Source organism: Leptopilina heterotoma, unplaced genomic scaffold, assembly GCF_015476425.1.
Source record: "Leptopilina heterotoma isolate Lh14 unplaced genomic scaffold, ASM1547642v1 Lhet_180, whole genome shotgun sequence".
Taxonomy (NCBI): Eukaryota; Metazoa; Arthropoda; class Insecta; order Hymenoptera; family Figitidae; genus Leptopilina; species Leptopilina heterotoma.
The window spans coordinates 1,529,968-1,552,242 of NW_025110897.1; the positions used below are offsets into that span (position 1 = coordinate 1,529,968).

Consider the following 22,275-nt stretch of genomic DNA (forward strand, 5'->3'; position numbering starts at 1 on the left):
TATGTCTCTTAAATGATCTAAAATATGACTTTATATGGTTTCACCTTCAAAATTATTAAATTTACTAAATAGATAATGGTATCGTTTAGACTGATAGAATTATTCTTTTTTATTTCGACTTATTACTGCAAGAAATTTTTCGGTCTAGTCATCTAGTGTGTTGAGTGCCTATCTGTATAGATAACCCTGTGGGATGCGGGAGTATTATATTACCTTTATTTGATTTAGAGTGTATTCTCGGAAGCAATCTATTTATTATTCTGCTGAATGTTTCATTTGTCACTTTAAGATTTCGTTTTACATTTTGATTTACAAATTCTGTAAAAAGAAATTGGACATATTTTATACAATTCTGTAGAGTTCTTAATAACGCTAAATATCAAATAATAAAAATGATACAGTAGGGGAGACTGGGGCGAAAAGTTAAATTGTGAAAACAGTTGAAATTCATTATCTTTCGAACGGAAATAGTTAGAGCATTGCAATTTTAATTATGGAAGGGTCTTATCACCCTAAATAAATGTCCGGAGTTATGTGCAATTCTGCTAATTTTTGTGGTGTCCATATTTAAATTTTTTTTCACCCTACTTTTGAAAATTTTTTCGTAAAAGAAAATATCAACTTTTAAGTATATTTTTTGCATTTATTCTCTCCGCGATTTTTTTACTTCATTATTTGGGTCCCCTGAAGAGATACCTAAAGGTATTTGCTAAATATCTTCAGTCACATTTTTTATATTTGTTGTTAAAGCCAAAAACGCACCCTGGGGCGAAAAGTTAAATAATGGGTGGGGCGAAAAGTTAAATGTATTTTTACATGTTATTAAAAATTTTTTTTTAATTTTTCGTTTTTTTGGGGTTTATTTGTTTAAAAATGATTTATTTGACATTAGGCAAGTACTCTATCAAAAAACAAGACCGCTCACGTGAAATAAACCAAAATTTTTTTTTTTTAAATTTCAATTTATTAACTTTATAACTAGAGGTGTGCAAAATTCGAATCGAAAGAAAATTCGAATCGAAATACCAATTCGAAGTTTCGAATTTCGAGTTTCAAATTGGCCGATTCGAATCGAACTACCAATTCGAAATTCGAAGTTTCGAATTCCGAATGTGCAAAATTCGAATCGAAATACCAATTCGAATTTCGAGTTTCGAATTGGCCGATTCGAATCGACAGTAAATTCGAATCGAACTAGCCAATTCGAAAATTGGAGTTTCGAATTGTACAACTCAACTCGATTACTTTATTCGCACAATTAATTAATCTATAATTTTAATATATAAATAACATACAAATACCAATAATTTGTTGAAAGTGAAGAAAATATTTCGCTTATTGTTTGTAGTACATCTAACCCTCCGTCACACACCTAGGGAGGGATTCCCTCTACGGTTTCAGTATTTTTTAAATAACTTTTGTTTTCCTCATTGCAAAATAAAATCAGTTTCTATACCTTTCGACAATTTACTCCTCAACACATTTCTAAAAAAACATTTAGTTTAAACATAATTAATATTTAATTATGAAGCTTCAAAGCCAGAAAAAACTCGAAAAAGTGAGGTTATGTTAAATAAAAAAATCAAGTTTTCAAAACATTTTTTGTTCCACTGTTGGTTAATGACAAAATTATATTATAAATATAATTAAAATTAATTGTTTAATGATTTTTTTGCTTATTTGTTAATGTTACATTATTTTTACATGTCAAGTGGAATTCCTTCGAAGATGTGCATTCGTGTAATAAATTTTTATTTTTGAGACCGAAAATTAATTTGATTAATTTTATAATTTACTACATATTTGTAAGTTTGTGTTAAAACTAAATTTTTGTTGATTCCTTTGTTTATGTTGTAATGTTGCTTATTTTACAATGTGGTGAGGGATTCCCTCTAAACGTGTGTAAAGTCGTAATTTTTTCCCATGTGTGTGACGGAGGGATAAGGAAAAAAAATTATTTTACAAATTTTTTTGCTCAATTTTTAAAATAAATTTTCATTTATTTTAACAATTTAATAGCTAATATATAATTAAAAACCGCTGCTAAGTTGTATATTTTTTTATAATTTTGGTACTCATTTCATGAACACTGTACTTCCTCATAGAGATAAAAATAATAGAAATATATTAATTACTTTTTATAAATATGGTAAAAGTGATTGGATTTTGGATCAATCAATGTATTTTTAAATACCCTACAAGATATTTACAATAATTTAATAGTTAAACAAAAATTTTTAAACACAAAAGTTGAGAAAATGTCATTTTCCAAAATTTTTGGTTTTTAAAATACCAATGATTTCGAAATTTATTATCGAATAAGGTTCAAAAATAGGTCAATCGAATCGTTTTTTAATGCTCTACAATTTGGTAACGATAATTCTAAAATTACTTCTACGTTTTTCAACAAAATTTTCAAAAAAGTCTCCGGTTAATATGGACGAAAAATGTTCAATTAGGGACTAAAAGATGCATCTAAAAAAACTCTACAAAACTAAAGAAAAACATTTATAGGTGTCCTAACATTTTTTTAAAGTTATGGGCAAAAAACGTTTTTTTGCAAAATTAAAAATCCAAAAGAAAATCATAAAGTACTTTGATATGTGGACGTCCACATGAAAAGGGCCCATATTGTCGGTTCTAGTTTTTCGAGATAATCGCAATTTAGTAATTTTGGAGCAAAATCTTAATTTTTTAAAATTTTTTATTATTAATCTACATGCTTTGGCAAGTCGAATCAAGCGGTTTTCATTAATTTATCGATAATTTAACTATTTGATTTCCATAGGCGTAGCTAGAACTTTTGGCTAGGGGGGGCCCGGCCCCGGTGCGCATATTCTGATAGGTATATCTTTATGGGGGACAAGGGGGCTAATGTTAAATTTTCGAAAAATGTTTTTCTAGGCACTAAATTTAACTAAAATTTAGCCCTATACGTTAAATGTATTATTTTTTATTAATGTATATGTCATTTCTTCAGGGGGGCCCGGAGAAATTTCGGGGGGCCGTGCCCCCTTGGCCCCTACCTAGCTACGCCTATGTTAATTACATTGGTTCTTTAGAAAAATGAAAAGGGCCCATTTTGTCAGTCATTTGCAAAGGTAATCCGTATTTTAAAAATGGAGCTGCGGAAAAATTTAAAACCTCTTGATTTTTCATCTCTAAGGTGTCCTGAACTGAAAACAATTCTTATCTGAATAACTTCCCAAAAGAACCAGAGATATTGATGTTAGAGTCTTTTTTTTCGTAATTGTCGAAATGAAAATTTGGATATTGCTTCAATTTTTTCATAATAGAGACTGTAAACAATTTTTTAATAAGTTTAATATATATTCTTTTTCTTCAAATGACACAATAAAATTGTACCTAATCATTAATCTTGTAAAAAAATGGTTTTTTAATAGAAAAACTGTCCTTTTTAGAAAAGGGCTCATATTGTCGGTTTTTAAATTAATTAGTTAATTAAGGGGGGGGGTGGTTTTAAAAATTTAAAACCTGTTGGTTTTTTATCTTGAAGGTGCCCTGAACTGGAAACAATGCTTAACTGAATAACTTCCAAGAAGAACCAGAGATACAACAATTGGTTGGTATCGCAATCTTTAATTCCGTTTTTCTCGAAATGAGGTTTTTGGCGTTCTGAACTTTGAAATTCCGTAACTCAGCGAATTTTTAACCAAAAAAGTTTTGAGACCACTCAAAATTTAATTTCATTTAGTAACCAATAGTTACGGTTAATAAATACAATTTCCAATTCTAAGAATTATTTTTTTATATAAAAATTGTAATTTAATGTTTCAAGAAAAATTGAAGAATTTTTGTATAATTTGAAAAAATTATTTTTTGTGGAATTTTAATTTATAAATAGGTATGATTATAATTCTTAAAAATTTTAATTGTTTTAATTTAAAATTCTTAAATAGTTTGTGTATGTATTTGAATTTTCGGAAATATCTAATATTGAAAATAATTTAATTCTTTGCAAGAATTCAATTATTTTCATAAATAATAACGATCTTCGTAAAAATTAAATTATTTTTAAACAAAATTTTAATAAAATTTTACGAATAAATACAATTATTTTCTAAAATTTTAATAAATACTTCAAAACAATTTAATTATTTTTTAAATAGAAATAGATTTTAATCTTTGCAAAAATTCAATTATTTTCAAAAAAATTTCAAGAATGATTTCAATTTTTTTCTCATTTTGTTATAAAATCTTTGCAAAAATTTAATTATTTTTAATACAATTTTAATAAAATTTCAAAAATTTTCAATTAAAATTCTTTAAGAATTAGGATTTCTGTCAAAATAATTATGCGAATAAAATAACCGAGTTGAGTTGTACAATTCGAAACTCCGATTTTCGAATCGGCCAATTCGAAACTTCGAATTGGTATTTCGATTCGAATTTTCTTTCGATTCGAATCGGCCAATTCGAAATTCGAAACTTCGAATTTACTTTCGATTCGAATTTTCTGTTGTCGAGTCGAATATAATTTTCGATTCGACTCGATTAAATGCACACCTCTATTTATAACTATTCTAAAGCTTTTGTTAAGTAAACAAAGATCTTTTATTAACTAAATTACTTGTTTACGTATACTTTAAATTATCTACTACTTAACACCTATCAGAAAATAGTTTTAGTAGGCTAAAAATAGAATTTAACTTTTTGCTCCAGCCATTTAACTTTTCGCCCCAGCATGGGGCGAAAAGTTCAAAAAAACAAAATTTTCAAAAAAGGACAAAACATGTATTGTATGCGAAAATATCAGAAACTTTTTTATTGAAAGTTGTAGGGGACAAGTTGCCCTACAATACTGATGTATAAATATTTACATCTAAGTGGATTATATTGTCTTAAAAAATCATTTATGCAAAATTTAACTTTTTGCCCCAGTCTCCCCTACCGTCCATAAAATTAAGTATATTTCTTATCTTAGGGTAACTCAAAAATCCGAAGCTGAGCTATAGAGTCGTAAAAGTGGAGATAGAGCTCGAGCGAAAAAGAGAAGAAGTGTCACTATTGGTAGAGTTGACTGTATTTTTATTTTGAAAAAAAATTCTGTATTTTTTGAAATATTTTCTTAACATTTATTCTATAATAAAAAATGAAGGAATTGGCATATATAAAGTTGAGGCCTTGGATCGAATAACTCGCCCAACGCTCGAAGGCACGCGCTAGTACCAGTCGGGTAGCAGTGAGTGGCCCAGAGGCGCTCACTGCTCACTGACTGTCAGTTGCGCGTTCCTCAGAGCGCCAGGCGAGTTATTCGATCCAAAGCCTCAGTTTTAATTTCACCAATGATTGAAAAACAATTTGAAAATTATATTCGTCTCATGGAATTTTTTTGCTTTTTTAAGAAGAAATTTTGTTTATTATATTGAGAAAGCTACAAATATTCATGAAATGAATAACTTATTTTTATGTTTCCAACAGAAAAATGGACGTTATCTCTTCTCTTAGAAATTGTTTATCCTTTTTCTTAACTACGCTTAACACTCTTTGCAGTATTTTGAAAAAGGGGTGTTCATTTAGTTATAGACGGTACCGTAAATAAAAATTTTGTCAACTAAAGTGTAATATTTATGCACCACATTTATACAAAATTCGGTGTTTAAATTTTTGTGCTAATTCGGTTAAATATACAAAACTGCACAAGCAATGAGCGATCTTGTAGAGGTCTGTATCAGAAACACGTATTCCGTTACCACTTTATTAAAAGTTGGGTCATGTTAATGATATTGCGACTTCTATTATACTCACCTAAGATAGCTCTGTTGACATTGTAAGGTAAGGTTTTATAACCATGTTTTCCTTTTAAGGAGAAGTATTTTAAATTGTTTTCTCCAATTAAGCTTACTAATAACTTTCTTAACGATTTTTTGGGATTTTTTTTTATATCTTTCACATATGATTCACGTTCTTTTTCAGTTATCCAAATATTTGAATTATTCAGTAATTCAACCTAGAAGGTATAATGAGATTTAAAAATTCTAGTAAATTTATAATTAACTAAATTAATTAACCAACCAATTATCAGCACATACGAATCCAAATGTTTGATTAGAGAAAACTAATTATTAGAGGTCGTCTTTCTAAAAAAACAAAAAGTTACGTTACCTTATTCTCTATATTTTCTTTATATGGATATTTTATTTTCTGCAAAATAAATATTGTGTATTTTAAATGTTATAGTTTTTTAGCATATGAAAAATTAAATATGGCCCTTAAAGTTTACAAAAACTTTATGCATCTTGTACCTTGTTTTTCTGTCCATCTGTTTTAAGATTTTCTGCAATAAAATTTGTTTTTAATTTCTTTATACATTTTAATGACTAATTTACAATTTTTTAAATTTTCTGAGTGGTAAAATTATGCAAATCTTAATAAGATCACATGAAATTAAAGTGATTTGATTTTTTCAAGAGAAAACAAAGAGTGTTCAAGAATTGAGCTTACCAATTCTATAACTCGCCCGACGCATGCTCTAATACCAGTCGGATAGCAGTGTCTGGCCCTAAGGCCCTTACTGATACCTGACTGGTATTAGCGCGTGCCTTCAAGCCTCAGGTGAGTTACAGAAATGGAAGGCTGAATTAAAAATATGCTTTTTGTAATACTACCTTGTTGAAATTTTTTTCCTTTTTTTTTTAAAAGGTATATTACTGTAGATTTGTAAGTTTCATATGTTTTTATTTCTTCAGGAATCACATTTTTATTTATAAATTCTGTAAAAATAAATTTTTTTTATATAAAATTTGTAGATAATTGCCAAACAATAAACTTGCGATTGTTATATACTATTAATCTAATACTTTTAAGTAACAAATTAATTTTTTTCAAAATTAAACTTAAGTTAATCCTCGGAGCAGATACAGGGTCTGTAGGACCCTGTCTTTTAGTTTAAACTTAAATTTCTTAAAAAAAATTAATGATCAGAGGTCTGTGAAATAAAAGTACATAATTGTTTTAGGTTCTACTGACACGTTCCAATGCTCCCCGAATATAATGCTACAGTTAGTTGTCATGATCAGGCTAATCGCACAGGGAAAGTGAAAGTCTGGTGGTAAACACACCAAACTAATTCTAGAATTATGTATGGTGCAAGATAGAATGATCAAGAGGGTGAAATTTAAACTCCGCTTTAAGATGATTATATCTTTAAGAATGGACTGGAAGAAGGGTTTTTTACTAGGGGACGAAGTCTAGTATACGGGCGACTCCAAGATGGACTGCTGTGTAGGTTTCGGAATTTATCGAAAACCTGGCTGCATTAGAGTGGCTGATTCACTGGGACAATATGCCACGGTCTGGCAGGCCGAGGTCTGTGCGATTTTAACTTGATCCCAAATGTCCATTCGAAAAGGAACAAAGGGGAAAGTGATAGGCATTTAGGGTAACGGGTGCAGTGACCAACACCCATTCAGTGAACGACACCCCCCAATTAAAAATCATGTACAAATCACAATAAATATAAAACAAAACATTATTAATGTATATTTGAGAAATGTTAATATTATAAAGTGCAATTTTTGGAAGCTATTAAAATACCAGCAATATTAATTTCGTTTATATTTTGGATAAAATTTCAAGTTTCATGGAGATAACCTCAAAATTCACTTTTTGAGGTTATCTTCACGGAAAGTAAAATGCTGTGAAAAATAAAAATAAATTAAATATTGCTACTACTTTAATAGCTTCCATATTGGGATCTGATATGGAGATTTAAAAAATATATCATCCATAGAGTGGTATGAAAGCCACTTTATATCGTTTCGTCCCGGTCCCCACTACTTGGACTCATCAGTAAGGCTACGTAGTGGGAGACCTGCCCTAGACGGGGGAAGCAAATTCGGAACTTGTATATATGCTACAAGACTAGCCCGTATTGCACTTGTGAGAGATCTATATGGGAAATTGGCGTAGATGCGAGATCTATTGGCCAATCCCCACACTGAAATACTACGATACGCCATCTAGTGAGAGCCTTGTTGTGGTAGCCATCTTTCGTTTCGTCTCTTTTTGATATACGTTCAAGAAAAAGATAAAATCCAAGATGGTTACCACAAAAAGGCTAAGGGGTGGGTCAGTTTCACGTGATTTCAGATCCCAATATTGTATTTTATAATATTAATATTTTTAAAATATACATTAACAATGTTTTGTTTTATATTTGTTGTGATTTTTAATTGGGGGTGTCGTTCACTGAATGGGTGTCGGTCACTGTACCCGTTACCCTATGTGGATAGTCAGGCGTCCTTAGGGGCCCTGAAAAATCCTGCAATAGATTTGGGTACCGGGTCACTCGGGAATCAAAGGAAATGAAAGAGTAGACACCTTGGCAAAAACTGGTTCCGAGACGGCATTGATAGGTCCTCAACCAGCAGTGTCAATAATGCCGTGCTTGGTTAAAGGAGCCATAGGAAGATGGGGTGAAATAGGGAACATGGAACATATTGGGCAGGACTTAAGGTAGGAAGGCAAACGAAGACTCTGTTTTGGCTAGTACTCGACAGGAGGTGAGCGTACGATCTCCTGAAGCTCGATAAAATTTAGACCGTAATTCGTTTGCTTACGGATCATGGACTATTGAATAACCATCAGCTCAAAATAGGTAGACAAGTTGCTCACCTGCTCAGGGTCAATAAATGCTTGAACCCAGCAGGAATCCTGATCCTAGCCAACAATAGGCATTCAGATAAGGATCAGGCTTCCTGCTGGGTTCAAGCATTTATTGACCCTGAGCAGGTGAGAAACTTATCGATAGAGGAGATACTGGACTTTTGGAGAAGAACAGGACTCTAAATGAGTTGTAGTAAACGAACTAGTCAAAGTTATACACACACGAACTTGTGCATGAACATGTGCATGTTCACCTGGATGATCTCGAACTCAAAAGTCAATCAAGAATGTACACGTGCATGTTCTTGTACACGTTCATGTTCTTTGTTCCAATTTCTTTTACAAGTTCACTTGCTAATCTTGTGTAGGCTCGGGTCAATGTTCCTGTACATGGTCTTGTGCAACATCGTGTACACGATCTTGTACAAGATTTTTCAGCTGGGTCACAGTGACTATGAGTGTGCTTCTTGTTTAAAAAAGAGGTGTGTGCTCCGGGGGTTAAATAAAAAAGTAAAAGAAAGTTATCGCTCACGAAAAATAGATTCCTTCACTTCCTGAGGAATAGCTTTATATCCACTTATTTCAATCCAACCGAAGAAAGGTATATTCTTTTTGCCAAGTAAATTCTCTAATAACACCTTTATCATGGTTTTTGCATCATCTTTGAAATTATTTTTAATCCATTCGAGTTTATTTTTGTCAATAAAAATTTTGGATTCATTGAATAATTCCACCTTTGTTGTATAATAAAAATTAGAAAATCTTGATAATTTAGTATTATTATTAAATATAAGTATCCACAATTTCTTAATACTTTAACTAGTAATATTATTTGCATATACTTATTTATTTGTTCACTATTAAAATTTTACTTATATATATTTTGACAAAATCTGTGCCTGACATTTTGAATTAAAATTCATATAAGTTAATAATTATAAATTTAATGTAAATAGTCTTTTATTTAATTTGCAATTCAATTATTATCACTTTAAATAACATTTTCTTTAGTTTTTAAATAAAATCATTATTTTTTTTAATGTGACATTTATATTGTTGTCTGATTAATAAATTTCAAACCTACTTTTCTTCTGTACATAACTTATTTACAATTTATAATGTTTTTGCCCACTTCAAAAAACTTAAGCTACAAAATATCCCACGTTACATTAATAAATTATGCGCTTACAATTACTTTATTCTAATTAAATAAATCAATAATCTTATTTTTAATTTTAACGATCAAACCAAATGTTTGATTAAAGAAATCAAGTTATTGAACCTCGTCTTTTTAACAGAAACAAAAAGATTGTTACCTTATTCTCTCCCTTAGTTCGATATGGATATTTTGATGTCTATAAAATAAATATCGTTCTTTTAATTCTCAGTATATTTAAAAATAAGTGCAACTCTTAAAGGTTAAAAATATTAGAAGTGTTATGTACCTTTAATTTTTGAATGTCTGTTTTATTTTCTCCTGCAATAATTTTTTTAATTCCTTTATAAATTTTAATGATATTATTTTTAAAAAATTTCTATGTAAGAAAATTATATTGAACGAAATTTGCTTATCTTGTTTACTATAATCCTCAAAAATACATTTTTTATTTACTTTAATAAAACTCTTAAAGCAAAGAATCTTATACATATAGTACAAATGAGGCACTTTAAAACTTGTATAAATATTTATTTTTCATGCGAAGATGCAAAATATTGTTCCGGAATCAAAGATCTACTGTTTGTATTATTACCTTTATTAAATGAAAATTTGATGTTTTTTAGAATTTTCAATGTTGAATTTTTGTAAGCATCGTAGTCCATTTCATAACCAGCATTCACAGTTTTATTCATAAAATCTATTGAAATACCTTTTTTCTTAATGTCAAATTTTGAGAATAATTGACAATCGCTAAATAAACTTTAGACATGAAGTAATACTTCATGACTTTAGGTTAATAAAAAATAACGGAAAGTTATTGCTTACCATAAATAGAACTTTTCACTTCCGCAGGAATGGTTCTATTTTTATCTCTATCAAAGGTCATAAACGGCAAATTCTCCTCACCAAGTAATTGTCCTAGTAACTGTCTTATAATTTGATTCGGTACTTTTTTGTAATATTTTTTAAGATAAAAAAGTTCGTCCTTATCTATCCAAATTTTGGATTCATTTAATAATTCCACCTTGAACAAATAATAAGAATTAGAAATTCCAGTAAGTTTAATACTATTTCTAAATTATTACATAGCTTTCTAAAAAGCAAACATTATTTTGTTTGTTTATAATTACATTAAATACATATTCATGTTCTAATATTTTATGTGTGGGTGAGGTAGGAAAATGAGAATGTAGCAAAACGTGAACAAAAATAACGCTTTTATCTAACTTTATTGAAGGTTCTAAATCCAAAAAATGCTATCAAGTAAACTCTATAATTTCTCTCTGTTCTTCATTTATTAGGTTTTATTTAGATCTAAGGATCACGAAATTTGGTCCATTTGTTCAAGAGATATAAGGTTTTAACAAGAAAAATTACCAAATCATACACTGTGCGATGTGGTAACGAGTGAATATGAATCTAAAGGATGGAAATTAAATCAAACTAGGCGTACTTGTCAACTTTCCACGAGAGCACCCCTGGTTAGTTGCCTTGTACTAAAAAGAAAGTTCGTTCGACCTAAGAGCACCTGGGTAGAACGTACCTTTCCATTGAAAGCATTTTACTCATCAGAAGAGCACCTCTGTCTGAATCTAATGCCGAAAGTAAGTTCGTACCTCTTAGGCCCGAAGAGCACCTCGAGCCATGTCGGTAGACGAACTGACGATTTTTTTTTAAACAGCAATTTATTTATTATATGTACATGCAGAAGATTGTGTCGCGAGGTTTCGGTGCTGTGGGGGTCCTTTTACGCTGAACGCGACTACGATGGCTGTGTGTGTGTGACGTATTCTATTTTTCTATATATTAGGTCTTTGGGCCTAAAGATGGTAGAGTAGAGCTCATTAGTGTAGTCACCATTCAGAAAAAAGTGGTTAAGCTAGAGGAGAATTAAGGTTATAAGATGTCATAATATTTAAATCTTTATGCTTAAGGTGATGAAAATTTAACTATAAGCTAACTGATTATAATTTGAACCTATATGTCTTCTAAAAGTAAATAAGGTAACATTACCTTTCCCTCCCTTTCTTCTTCATAAGGATAAGAGTTTGGTTTCTGTAGAATAATTAAAACATTCGCTTATTTTCTAAGCATTCAAAAATTCATTAAATATGTTGCTTTCCTTAAATTAAAGGGAATTGTAAGTGTCGTTTACCTTGAAAAATTTCTTTTTTTCGTATATTCCTTTCCGTCTTGTAGGACGTTTCTTCTTTAAAGGCGCACTTATATCTGTAAGCATATTTTAAGGAGAAAAATTGTTATGTAAAAATAAAAGAATTTGAAATTTGTATTTATGATTTAGGCAAATAATAGAGGCAATTATAAGTAGTAGTTGTAGCTGTACATGTACATTTCCTATAATCTATAAATGCCTTTTGCCTTCAAATTGGTACTAAACAATAAATTTATTTTTGACTGCAACGATAAGGATCAATTTCAAGTAGCGTGCATTCGTTGGTCAAATCGGGTTAAAATATAATAATCTGACTTGAGATATGGAATTAATTTTAATATTAAATATGAAGAATTCAATGTAGCAAGAATATTTTTTAAAAATAGGTCCAAAAGATGTACAAAAAACGTCCGAAAGGACGTCTGTAATACGTCTTAAAGACGTCTTTTGAACGTCTGAAAGACGCATAAAAGGAACGTCTTGTGAACATCCTTTTCAAATTCTCTCAAATCTTGTAAAATAGACATTTCCCTTACAATATTTTTTAAGTTAAAACATAGTAATATTGCATTAAAGTAATTTAAAGTCAATGCTATATTTTTTAAAATTAAACAGAAATAATGAAAACATTCCTACGAAGCTGAGATCGAATTCAGATACCTTAGCCTCGAAACATTGTGCCTTAAATACCTCAGCCGTTGAAGGCAGATAAAAGCTCTAAAAAATGTACGATCTTACTTGTCAATGAAATAAAATAACATAAAACAATTTAAATAACTTTTTAGCAGTTCATAAGCCCAAGTTAAATTAGAAAATAATATTTCAATTTATGCAACTTTTTCTATTATCAAAGTTTGAAACCTTTGTACGAGGTTCGAAATATGAAATAATAGTTAAAGGGGATTTCATTCTTTAGACAGTAATAAATTCATAATAATCTTCTTTTCCGTTCTGAATGTAACAATGTTTACATAACGTATACTTACTTTCTGCTCTATCCTCTCCTGCAATAATAACATTCGAACATTATTTAGGTATATTTTAACAATGTGATCAAACAAGAAGATAATTATTATGTTTTGTAAATTCAGTGATGAAAAAGATTTGAATATGCGACATATTTTAAAAAAATTGTTATACTAGTGACAAAAATAAATATTGGGACTTGCTTCGTTTCTTAGATGCGGAAGGACCGTCTGTAACAAGATAAATTATTGTTCTTTATTATACTCGATGGTTTAAAAAATGTCTATTAATAATCTAGAGGCGTGTAAAAGAGATTAAATAATATTCTAGAAAGGAATGTTATTAATTGTATTTACCGTCAGTACTCTCGTTCATGATATCTGTAATAGAATGAAAACTGTAACACTGACACTATTCGGTTATGTAATATAAGGTATACTACCTTCTGCTCTATTCTCTCCTGCAACTATATTAAAATATTGTTCAGGTCTATTGAACAATGTGACCAAGAAAGAAAAATTATTTTTTGTTTTTAATAGACTGATGAAGAATATTAAAATATGCGACAGATTTTAAAAAATTGTTATACTACTGACAGTAATAAATATTTTGACTTGCCTTGTATGTTAGATATGGAAGGAACGTCTGTAGCAAGAAAATTTATTGTTCTGTATTATACTACCCCACACAGCACTGAAAATTTCCTGAAACTCGACCGGACCTCGTTTAGCGAGGTTAGAAATATTGAGTGGTGATGTTCATGGGAAATTGTGTGGATGTTCAAATGTCCACATAAACAGAATATTAAATATCAACCTTCATCAAAAATTAAACTTTAAATGTAGACTTGCGATGTTCAGTCAATATTGTATCAATATTGAATGCTATTTTCGCATAGTTATAAAAATTTCGTTTGATAATTATACACGTGTATAACCCAATATTGTCTGAATCAAACATCCCAAGTCAATATTTGGAGTTTGATTTTTGCTGATGGTTGATATTTAATATTCTGTTTATGTGGACATTTGAACATCCACACAATCTCTCATGAACATTGACACTCAATGTCTTAACCTCGCTGAACGAGGTCCTGTCGAGTTTCAGAAAATCTTCGGTGCTGTGTGGGACTTGTTTTTAAAAATGTCTGTTAATAATCTAGATGTGTGTGAAAGAGATTAAATAATATTCTAGAAAGGAATGTTATTAATTGTATTTACCGTCAGTACTCTCGTTCATGATATCTGTAATAGAATAAAAACTGTAACACTGTCACTATTCTTTTATGTAAGTATTATAAGGTATACTACCTTCTGCTCTATTCTCTCCTGCAACAATATTCAAATATTGATTAGGTCTATTAAAGAATATGACCATGAAAGAAGATAATTATTGTGTTTTTTAAAGGGAGTGATGAAAAAGATTTTATCATTTTAAAAAATTGGTATACTAGTGACAATAATAAATACTGAGACATGCCTTGCATGTTAGATCCGGAAGGAACGTCTGTAACAAGATTATTTATTGCTTTTTATTTTACTAGATGGTTTAAGAAAAGTCTATTAATAATCTCGATGTGTATAAAAGAGATTAAATAATGTCATTAGAAAAGAAGGTTTTTGATTGAATTTACCGTCATTAATCTCGTCCATGATATCTGTAATAGAATAAAAACTGTATGTAACACTGTCACTATTCTGTTATTTAACATAGGGTATACTTACCTTCTTCAGTATTCTCTCCTGCAACAATATTCAAATATTGTTTAGGTCTATTTAACAATGTGAAAAGAAAGACGATAATTATTATGTTTTATAAATGAAAAAGATTTGAATATGTGACATATTTTAAAAAATTGGTATACTAGTGATAATAATAAACATTGGGACATGCCTTGCATGTTAGATCCGGAAGGAACGTCTGTAACAAGATTATTTATTATTCTTTATTATACTATAGATGGTTTTGAAAATGTCTCTTAATAATCTAGATGTGTGTAAAAAAGATTAAAATAATGTTATTAATTGTATTTACCGTCAGTAATCTCGTCTATGATATCTGCAATAAAATAAAAATTGTAACACTTATAGTATAGGTAAATTTGTGTTTTTTAGAGATTAAATATAAATACTATTGATTGATTATTAATCAGTGAATTCGACATTTACTAAATTAAATACATTGTGTCAGAACTGTAAGGCATTATTAAATAGAAATATTAAAATATTAAATAAATATTAAGCTGATTTTCTTCTCTGTATGTAATATTCTTAAACATTTCTATTTTACCGTATAAAAACTTAGAACTTTAAAATTTTTGTCATATATTCTGTAACATTTGAACAACAAATTCCAATTTTTTCAAGAAAAGTATTTTAATGATTCTGAATTATAGCACTGGAAACACTGTTACAAAAAAATCTTGATGTAGTGATTACTTAAAAATTTTTGTGTATTGAAACTTTAGGTGTGACTGAATAAGTACATGACAAAAAGAATGTTATTCCGTCAGTTCCATAAAAAAAGAGATTAAAGTGTCAAAAAGTTCATTATTATCTCTTTTTGAAGCACTGTAAAATACACTACTGACGCTTCTCTGAAGTTAGCAATGATTATCAACTGTTAACATTAACTCTTCTATAAATTTTAATTATTTTTTTATGAATTTGTCATTTTTGGTTTTTTATATATGTATGTATAATAATTTAACTACATACATTTTATTTAAAGTAAATAGAACATTACCTTCATTTGATTTAGAGTGTAACTCTCCTAAGAATCGAATTATTGTTTCGCTTAGAATTGCATTTGTCTCTTCATGACTTTTCTTTAAATTCTTCTTTACAAATTCTGAAAAAAGAAATTTTGCATGTTTTATATAATTTTGTAGTACCGTCCATAATTGAGTGTAAAAAACATGTGGTGAAAAGAAGAAATTTAAAATTTTCTCTATTTTTGCATAAAAGCTACTAAATTTATTAAAAAGATGACATTTAATAGAAGAGATTACGTTATATATTCTGTGAGATATAGAACAATATTGATTTCTATGCTTTTTTTAATCTTTCGATCTCTCCAAAGCTAATTAACATTTATTAACTTTCTTTGACTTATTTTAATCGTTGTGCAATGAACAATGTAAGCACTAAGTTTGTAGAAAATTTTGTTTTTAAATATATTAAACTGCAAGCGTAATGTGCTATCTGTCAACATGCGATGTCTGTCCCGAAAATATAAGTATTCGATAAGGGTTAGATTTTCTCAGGTGGACCTTAAATTTTCAAAAGTTGAAATTTATCACTGTAAATGTGCAAAAAGATAGTTCTATTAGAGTTACGAATAACCTATAAATTTTATTAAAAAATATTCAATTGTTTATTTTTTATAAACAATTGAAATTTTATGCATAACATTTTTAAAAAATGCATAACTTTGACAAAAATAAGACGAAACTTGATGATTCTTTTTGCAAATTAACTATGAAATTACAAACTTTATAAAAATAATGTTTACTCCATCAAAGCTCTTAATTTGTTATAAAAAATAATTATTTATTATAAACAAATTAAAAATAAAACGTGTTCTGGATAACCATATTTAATTTTATAAATAAGAACTTTAAGAGAGTTTATTAAGGATTGCATATCAAAAAGAAAAAATTGTTTCAAGCAAATATTTTATTAATTATGAATTTTTTTGTAATCGCGCGCAAGCTCCGTGATGTGGGCTCCCGCGTCTGACGAACGTTGTGTGCCCCGCTTTGCACGCTTTAACTTGTTTATTTTGGAAGGTTTTCTTTCATAATTTTTTTCAAATTTGGTTTGTATGTTTTGAACTAAAATTCGATTGGAATACTTGTTTATAATAAAATTAGTAATATATTATTTTATTTATATTTATTAATGTAATCTATTTTAAGTTTATTGTTTAATTGTTTTCAGTTGAATATTTCTTGCTTCCAGAAAAACAAGTTTTAACTAATTTTTTTGTATTATATAATTTAAAAATATTTTTAATTTACTTGTAAACTTCCGTACCTATTAAAATTAAAAAGTAGTAATACAATATATTTTACTACTAAACAGATTAAAATTTTTATGAGTGTTTTAATGCAATCTGCTCGGTAAGCTAATGTGGTAAAATTTTGTTCAAAATTACGTGAAGGTAAAAAAAATTTTACTCAAACTGAAAGGATTTTTATAAAATTTATTTCATAAAAAAATTATATTGTAATTTATATAGTATAAAATAAGTTTTTTAAAAATCCTTTCAGTTTGAGGATTTTGCAAAATTTTATTTGTAAAAAGATAATATTGTAATATAAATTTTTTAAAAGTTCTTTCAGTTTGAGTAAAATTTTTTTTGACTTTCACGTAATTTTGAACAAAATTTTACCACATTATGCTTACCGAGGAAATTGCGTTAAAACCCTCATAAAAAATTGTAGTCTGTTTAGTAGTAAAATATATTGTATTACTACTTTTTATTTTTAATAGGTACAAAAGTTTACAAGTAAATATATAAAATTATAGAATTAAGAAAAATCAGTTAAAACATGTTTTTTTCGAAGCGAGAAATATTCAACTGAAAACAATTAAATAACAAAAGAATAGTTTTGTTTTAAGCGGATTCCTTTTTTTTAATGCATATTTTCCTCTTGAATATGGCTCAAAAATAATCCTCTTATCTTAAGAGCAAAATACTCTTCCATTAAGTGTAATATTCTTGATTCAAGAGGAATTTTCCTCTCAAAAGAAGAATATTTTTTTTCAGTGAATAAACTTAAAATAGAAATTATAAATAAATAATATAAATAAAATAATGTATTACTATTTTTATTATAAACAAGTATTCCAATTGAATTTTAGATCAAAACATACAAACCAAATTTGAAAAAAATTATGAAAGAAAACCTTCCAAAATAAACAAGTTAAAGCGTGCAAATCGGGGCACACGACATTCGTCAGACGCGGGAGCCCACATCACGGAGCTTGCGCGCGCTTACAAAAAAATTCATAATTAATAAAATATTTGCTTGAAACAATTTTTTCTTTTTGATATGCAATCCTTAATAAATTCTCTTAAAGTTCTTATTTATAAAATTGAATATGGTTATCCAGAACACGTTTTATTTTTAATTTGTTTATGATAAATAATTATTTTTTATAACAAATTAAGAGCTTCGATGGAGTAAACATTATTTTTATAAAGTTTGTAATTTCATAGTTAATTTGCAAAAAGAATCATCAAGTTTCGTCAATTTTCGTCAAAGTTATGCATTTTTTAAAAATGTTATGCATAAAATTTCAATTGTTTATAAAAAAAAACAATTGAATATTTTTAAATAAAATTTACAGGTTATTCGTAACTCTAATAGAACTATCTTTTTGCAAATTTACACTGATAAATTTCAACTTTTGAAAATTTAAAGTCCACTTGAGAAAATCTAACCCATAACCATTTTATGAAGAGTTGGACCATGAAAAGGATATTATAACGTCTGTTATACTAACCAAAGATAGCTTCTCTGACATTCATGGGTATGGGTTTATAACCGTCTAGTCCATAGAGAGAGAAGTATTTTAAATTGTTTTTTCCAAGTAAGCTTTCTAATAAACTTTCTATCACTTGATTTGGATTATGTTTTAAATCTTTCTTATATGATTCAAATTCCTTTTCAGTTAGCCAAATTTTTGATCCTTCTAATAATTCAACCTAGAAGATATAATAAGCTGTGAAATTTGTTGTAAATTTACAATTAATGAATTAACTAACCAATAGAGTTGTGGAAAAAGCTCGAAGCTCGATCGAGTGTATCTTCAAGCTTTTCGTTTTTCGAGCCGAGACGACCTGTATAAGTCAAATACTCGTTGTTTATGTTATAATTAGTCAATTGAAATACATTTTGAAATTGAAGACTTACTTATTTTGTTGATTCAGTGCACCTCATAAATTCGAAATATTCTACTTATTAATAGTTTTTTAGTTATTTAAAAAACAAATCATATTGAATACTCGAACTATTCAAGTACTCGATACATCGAACCCGGCTCGAAAAAATTTCGGTTCAGCTCGGTTGTTCGACCTTTTTGCACACTTCTACTAACAAATTTACCTTATTGTTTCCATCATCTTGATATGGATATGAAGGTTTCTGCAAAATAAATATTTTGCATTTTTAATTCTATAGATTTTTATTTTACGAAAACTTTAATGCGACCCTTAAACTAAAAAAACTTGTAGCGTCAAAGATATAAGCTTATCTTTTTCTATTGAAATTTAGGATTTTTTAATAAGCTTTTCTCGTATAATAATAATTAAATAATTTTCAAAATTTAATATCATTATCAATGTTTCGTTCTGGGAAAATTCAAATATTATCAATGTTGTTAATGGCCATATAGGATAATACTAGAATTAATGTTATAAGTTGTCATAAGTGACTTAACAACAACTACGTGAATGATTACAAATCTGTAGGAAACCTTTATACTTCAGGTGTTGTAAAGTTAAGCATAAGCTAAGGGGCTGTTCATTAATTAAGTAAGGCTGATTTTTAACAACCTTAACATAAAATACTTTGCGTTACCTAATAAGTCACTATGAAACAATAACAAACTAATTAAACATACAAATAAAAAATCTACTGTGTAATGCTCAAAATTGGATATATTTCGTTTTCTAAACTATTTTTAAAGAAGCAGTAACAAGAAATTGAGAATTGTAAAGAGTTACATTGAAGCGTCAAATGTACCTAAATTACTTGTGATATTTTTTACAATATTAAATAAGTATCAATGAAGCATAGGACAAACTTGCAGGAGATCAAGCACATTAACTTAAAAAAAGCAACTTTATTTAAAATTAACGCTTGTAAATAAATTTAAATGATCGAATACGTCCCGGTCTTCCCTCCTTTGCATAAGATGAAGCATTTAAAATTTAAAATAACCTTATATCCAGAAATTAGTTTTAAAAAGTTTGCTTTACTTAAAGTAAAGGAAATTCTAAATAGCATTTACATTGAAAAAAATTCTTATTTACGTTTCTTCCACTAGGTGTTGTAGGATTTTTCTGCGTTAATGACGAACTTATATCTGTAAGAATATCTTTAGGGCAAAAATATTTATGTAAAAATAGATTAATTTTGAAAGTATTAACGATTTAGCCAAATAACATAAGAAATAACATTAAAACAATATTTGAGTCAAAAAAACATTTTTTCTAAAAAGTGATAAATTTTTAACAGAGTGACGTAGCCGTTTTGTAAAAAATTTTTTTATGTGAATGGGAGCACTTTACTCTGTTCAAAATATATCACTTTTTAGAAAAAATGTTTTTTTACTTGTTTTAGATCAAAAGTGATTTCCGAAAAATTTCCGAAAGAAAAATCGACGTCTAGAAAAAAATTAACGTCCATAAAAAATCAATTTCCGGAAAATTTCCGAAGTAATTTCCGGAAGAAAAATCGACTTCCAGAAAAAAATTAACGTTAAAAAAATCGTTTTTTCGGAAAGTTTCCGAAGTGGTTTCCGGAAAATTTCTGGAAGAAAAATCGACTTCCAGAAGCATCTGTCGCAAAAAATTAACGTTAAAAAAATCAATTTCCGGAAATTTTCCGCAACTCTTCCACATGGGCAATCATGCCCACCATCAAGAAATTTACTGCTGCATTGGAATGCGTGTATCTCCACCATTTTTAAAAAAACTATTTCGTATTTACATAGCTTACAATATGTATTAACAAAACAATAAAAATGTTTATCTTAAATATTTTCTTCAAAAAAAATGATTAAAAACCGTCCAATTTAAATGCGTTCAGGGTGGCGTAACCCCTTAAATGTACACATATAATTTTAGTATACACTAAAACCTCACTTATTTGAACATGACTCACGCAATTCGACACGAAGTGTCGCGTTTATTTGTACTTTGGTAGGCATAACTTATGTTGGTGACGTAATTCGATAAATTTACATGATTGGCTAAATTTGTTTGAACTCAACCAATGGGAATGTAAGTATCTTTCCATTGGTCGCATACTGCGCATAAGCTAAGACAAGTGGGTTTAGGGCTGATCCTATCTGAAAGTAACTGAAGCGAAATCGGGTTCAGATAAATGCGACTTTAAGTAAACGAGTCTTTGAATAAGTGAGGTTTCAGTGTAATTAAATATTTAATTCCAGTATAAAAGTGCAGCTGTTTTCTTCTGAATTATTCCTTAAATTACACTGTCACTATTTTGCTACATAATATATATGTAGAACGTGTTTACTGGAAAATAATTCTACTACTGCTGCTTACTCGTTCAAGATGTAACATTTGATTACATAATGTATATACATACCTTCTTCACCATTCTCTCCTGCAACAAAATCAAATTATTGTTCAGGTATTATTAACAACGAAACCAAGAATGAAGATAAGTCTTATGTTTTACGAATGGAAGGATGAAAATAATTTAAAAGTATGAAATATTTTCAAAAAATTTTGTAATATTGTGACAAATAAATTGATTTATTGTTTAATCTTATACTGGATTGTTTGTAATATATCTGTCAACAAACTATATATGTATGTAAAGCAGATTCAATGATGTTGTAGAAAAGGCATATTAATTGTGTATACCTTCTTTAACTATGTCTGTAAGATCTGTAATAGATTAAAAACACAACTTTTAAAAGTCTTCTTGTATAAAAAGTATTAATATACTTTGTAAAATGTCCATCAAGAACATATATGTATACAGGGCCGTTTTCAGGGTATTTTGCGCCTGTGTGCCAATTTATTTTCGGCGCCTTATTTTTATATTATTCAATAGACAAAATTGCTCGTAATTTAATTTTTTAAATTGTTTATTACAGATTTTCTATAAAAATCATTTTTATACTTAAAGAATATTACATAAACTTTAAATTAAATTTATGTATAGAAAGAGAAATTTAGCTTCACTATCCTTTTTACTCTCGTATCCCTATTAAAAATTACCACATGGAAACATAGGAAATTACATTAGAAACCATATGATTTACCATATGGAAAATCATTTGGTTTACCATATAGAATACCACATGGAAATCCATAGGGTGATTACTAAAATCCTAGTCAATTTGACTAGGATCTGCAGGGTTGTTTTTCCCAGGCTTGAATTTGTTGAATCAACCTAGCGATCCTAACCATAATGATTAGGAATCCTTATTACTTTTACTAGATTAAGATTAACTATAGGGTCATAGTTAATAATACCATCGAGATTTTTTTTGGTGTAGAATAAATAAAAACGAATCAATTATTGTTAAATAAAAAGAGGAAATATAAGGAAGATATAATTTTCTGTATTAGGGTTTTA

The 22,275-nt window shown here is 28.5% G+C and overlaps 1 protein-coding gene across 10 annotated transcripts in view; it reads right to left on the bottom strand.

The window, feature by feature from the left end:
- LOC122499999 (MATH and LRR domain-containing protein PFE0570w-like) overlaps nt 1-22,275 on the bottom strand; it is a 35,144-nt gene that overhangs the window by 5,067 nt on the left and 7,802 nt on the right. For 3 of the 10 annotated variants that reach the window (XM_043608647.1, XM_043608638.1, XM_043608639.1), the window contains exons 11-40: nt 21,555-21,578; nt 21,274-21,291; nt 19,971-20,035; nt 19,042-19,080; nt 18,440-18,641; nt 15,672-15,776; nt 14,961-14,984; nt 14,820-14,846; nt 14,651-14,668; nt 14,560-14,583; nt 14,406-14,432; nt 14,237-14,254; nt 14,147-14,170; nt 13,545-13,571; nt 13,369-13,392; nt 13,283-13,306; nt 13,130-13,156; nt 12,947-12,964; nt 11,943-12,016; nt 11,801-11,842; nt 10,613-10,811; nt 10,380-10,484; nt 10,074-10,105; nt 9,945-9,983; nt 9,161-9,362; nt 6,630-6,734; nt 6,267-6,298; nt 6,127-6,165; nt 5,770-5,971; nt 214-318 (exon numbers count right to left, since the gene is read on the bottom strand). In XM_043608647.1, coding sequence (XP_043464582.1) covers nt 214-318; nt 5,770-5,971; nt 6,127-6,165; nt 6,267-6,298; nt 6,630-6,734; nt 9,161-9,362; nt 9,945-9,983; nt 10,074-10,105; nt 10,380-10,484; nt 10,613-10,811; nt 11,801-11,842; nt 11,943-12,016; nt 12,947-12,964; nt 13,130-13,156; nt 13,283-13,306; nt 13,369-13,392; nt 13,545-13,571; nt 14,147-14,170; nt 14,237-14,254; nt 14,406-14,432; nt 14,560-14,583; nt 14,651-14,668; nt 14,820-14,846; nt 14,961-14,984; nt 15,672-15,776; nt 18,440-18,641; nt 19,042-19,080; nt 19,971-20,035; nt 21,274-21,291; nt 21,555-21,578 — 1,911 coding nt within the window. Of the gene's footprint in view, nt 1-213; nt 319-5,769; nt 5,972-6,036; nt 6,102-6,126; nt 6,166-6,266; nt 6,299-6,629; nt 6,735-9,160; nt 9,363-9,944; nt 9,984-10,073; nt 10,106-10,379; nt 10,485-10,612; nt 10,812-11,800; nt 11,843-11,942; nt 12,017-12,946; nt 12,965-13,129; nt 13,157-13,282; nt 13,307-13,368; nt 13,393-13,544; nt 13,572-14,146; nt 14,171-14,236; nt 14,255-14,405; nt 14,433-14,559; nt 14,584-14,650; nt 14,669-14,819; nt 14,847-14,960; nt 14,985-15,671; nt 15,777-18,439; nt 18,642-19,041; nt 19,081-19,970; nt 20,036-21,273; nt 21,292-21,554; nt 21,579-22,275 lie in introns of those variants that run through there. The other 7 variants (XM_043608640.1, XR_006301421.1, XM_043608641.1 and 4 more) reach the window with 7 other exon arrangements.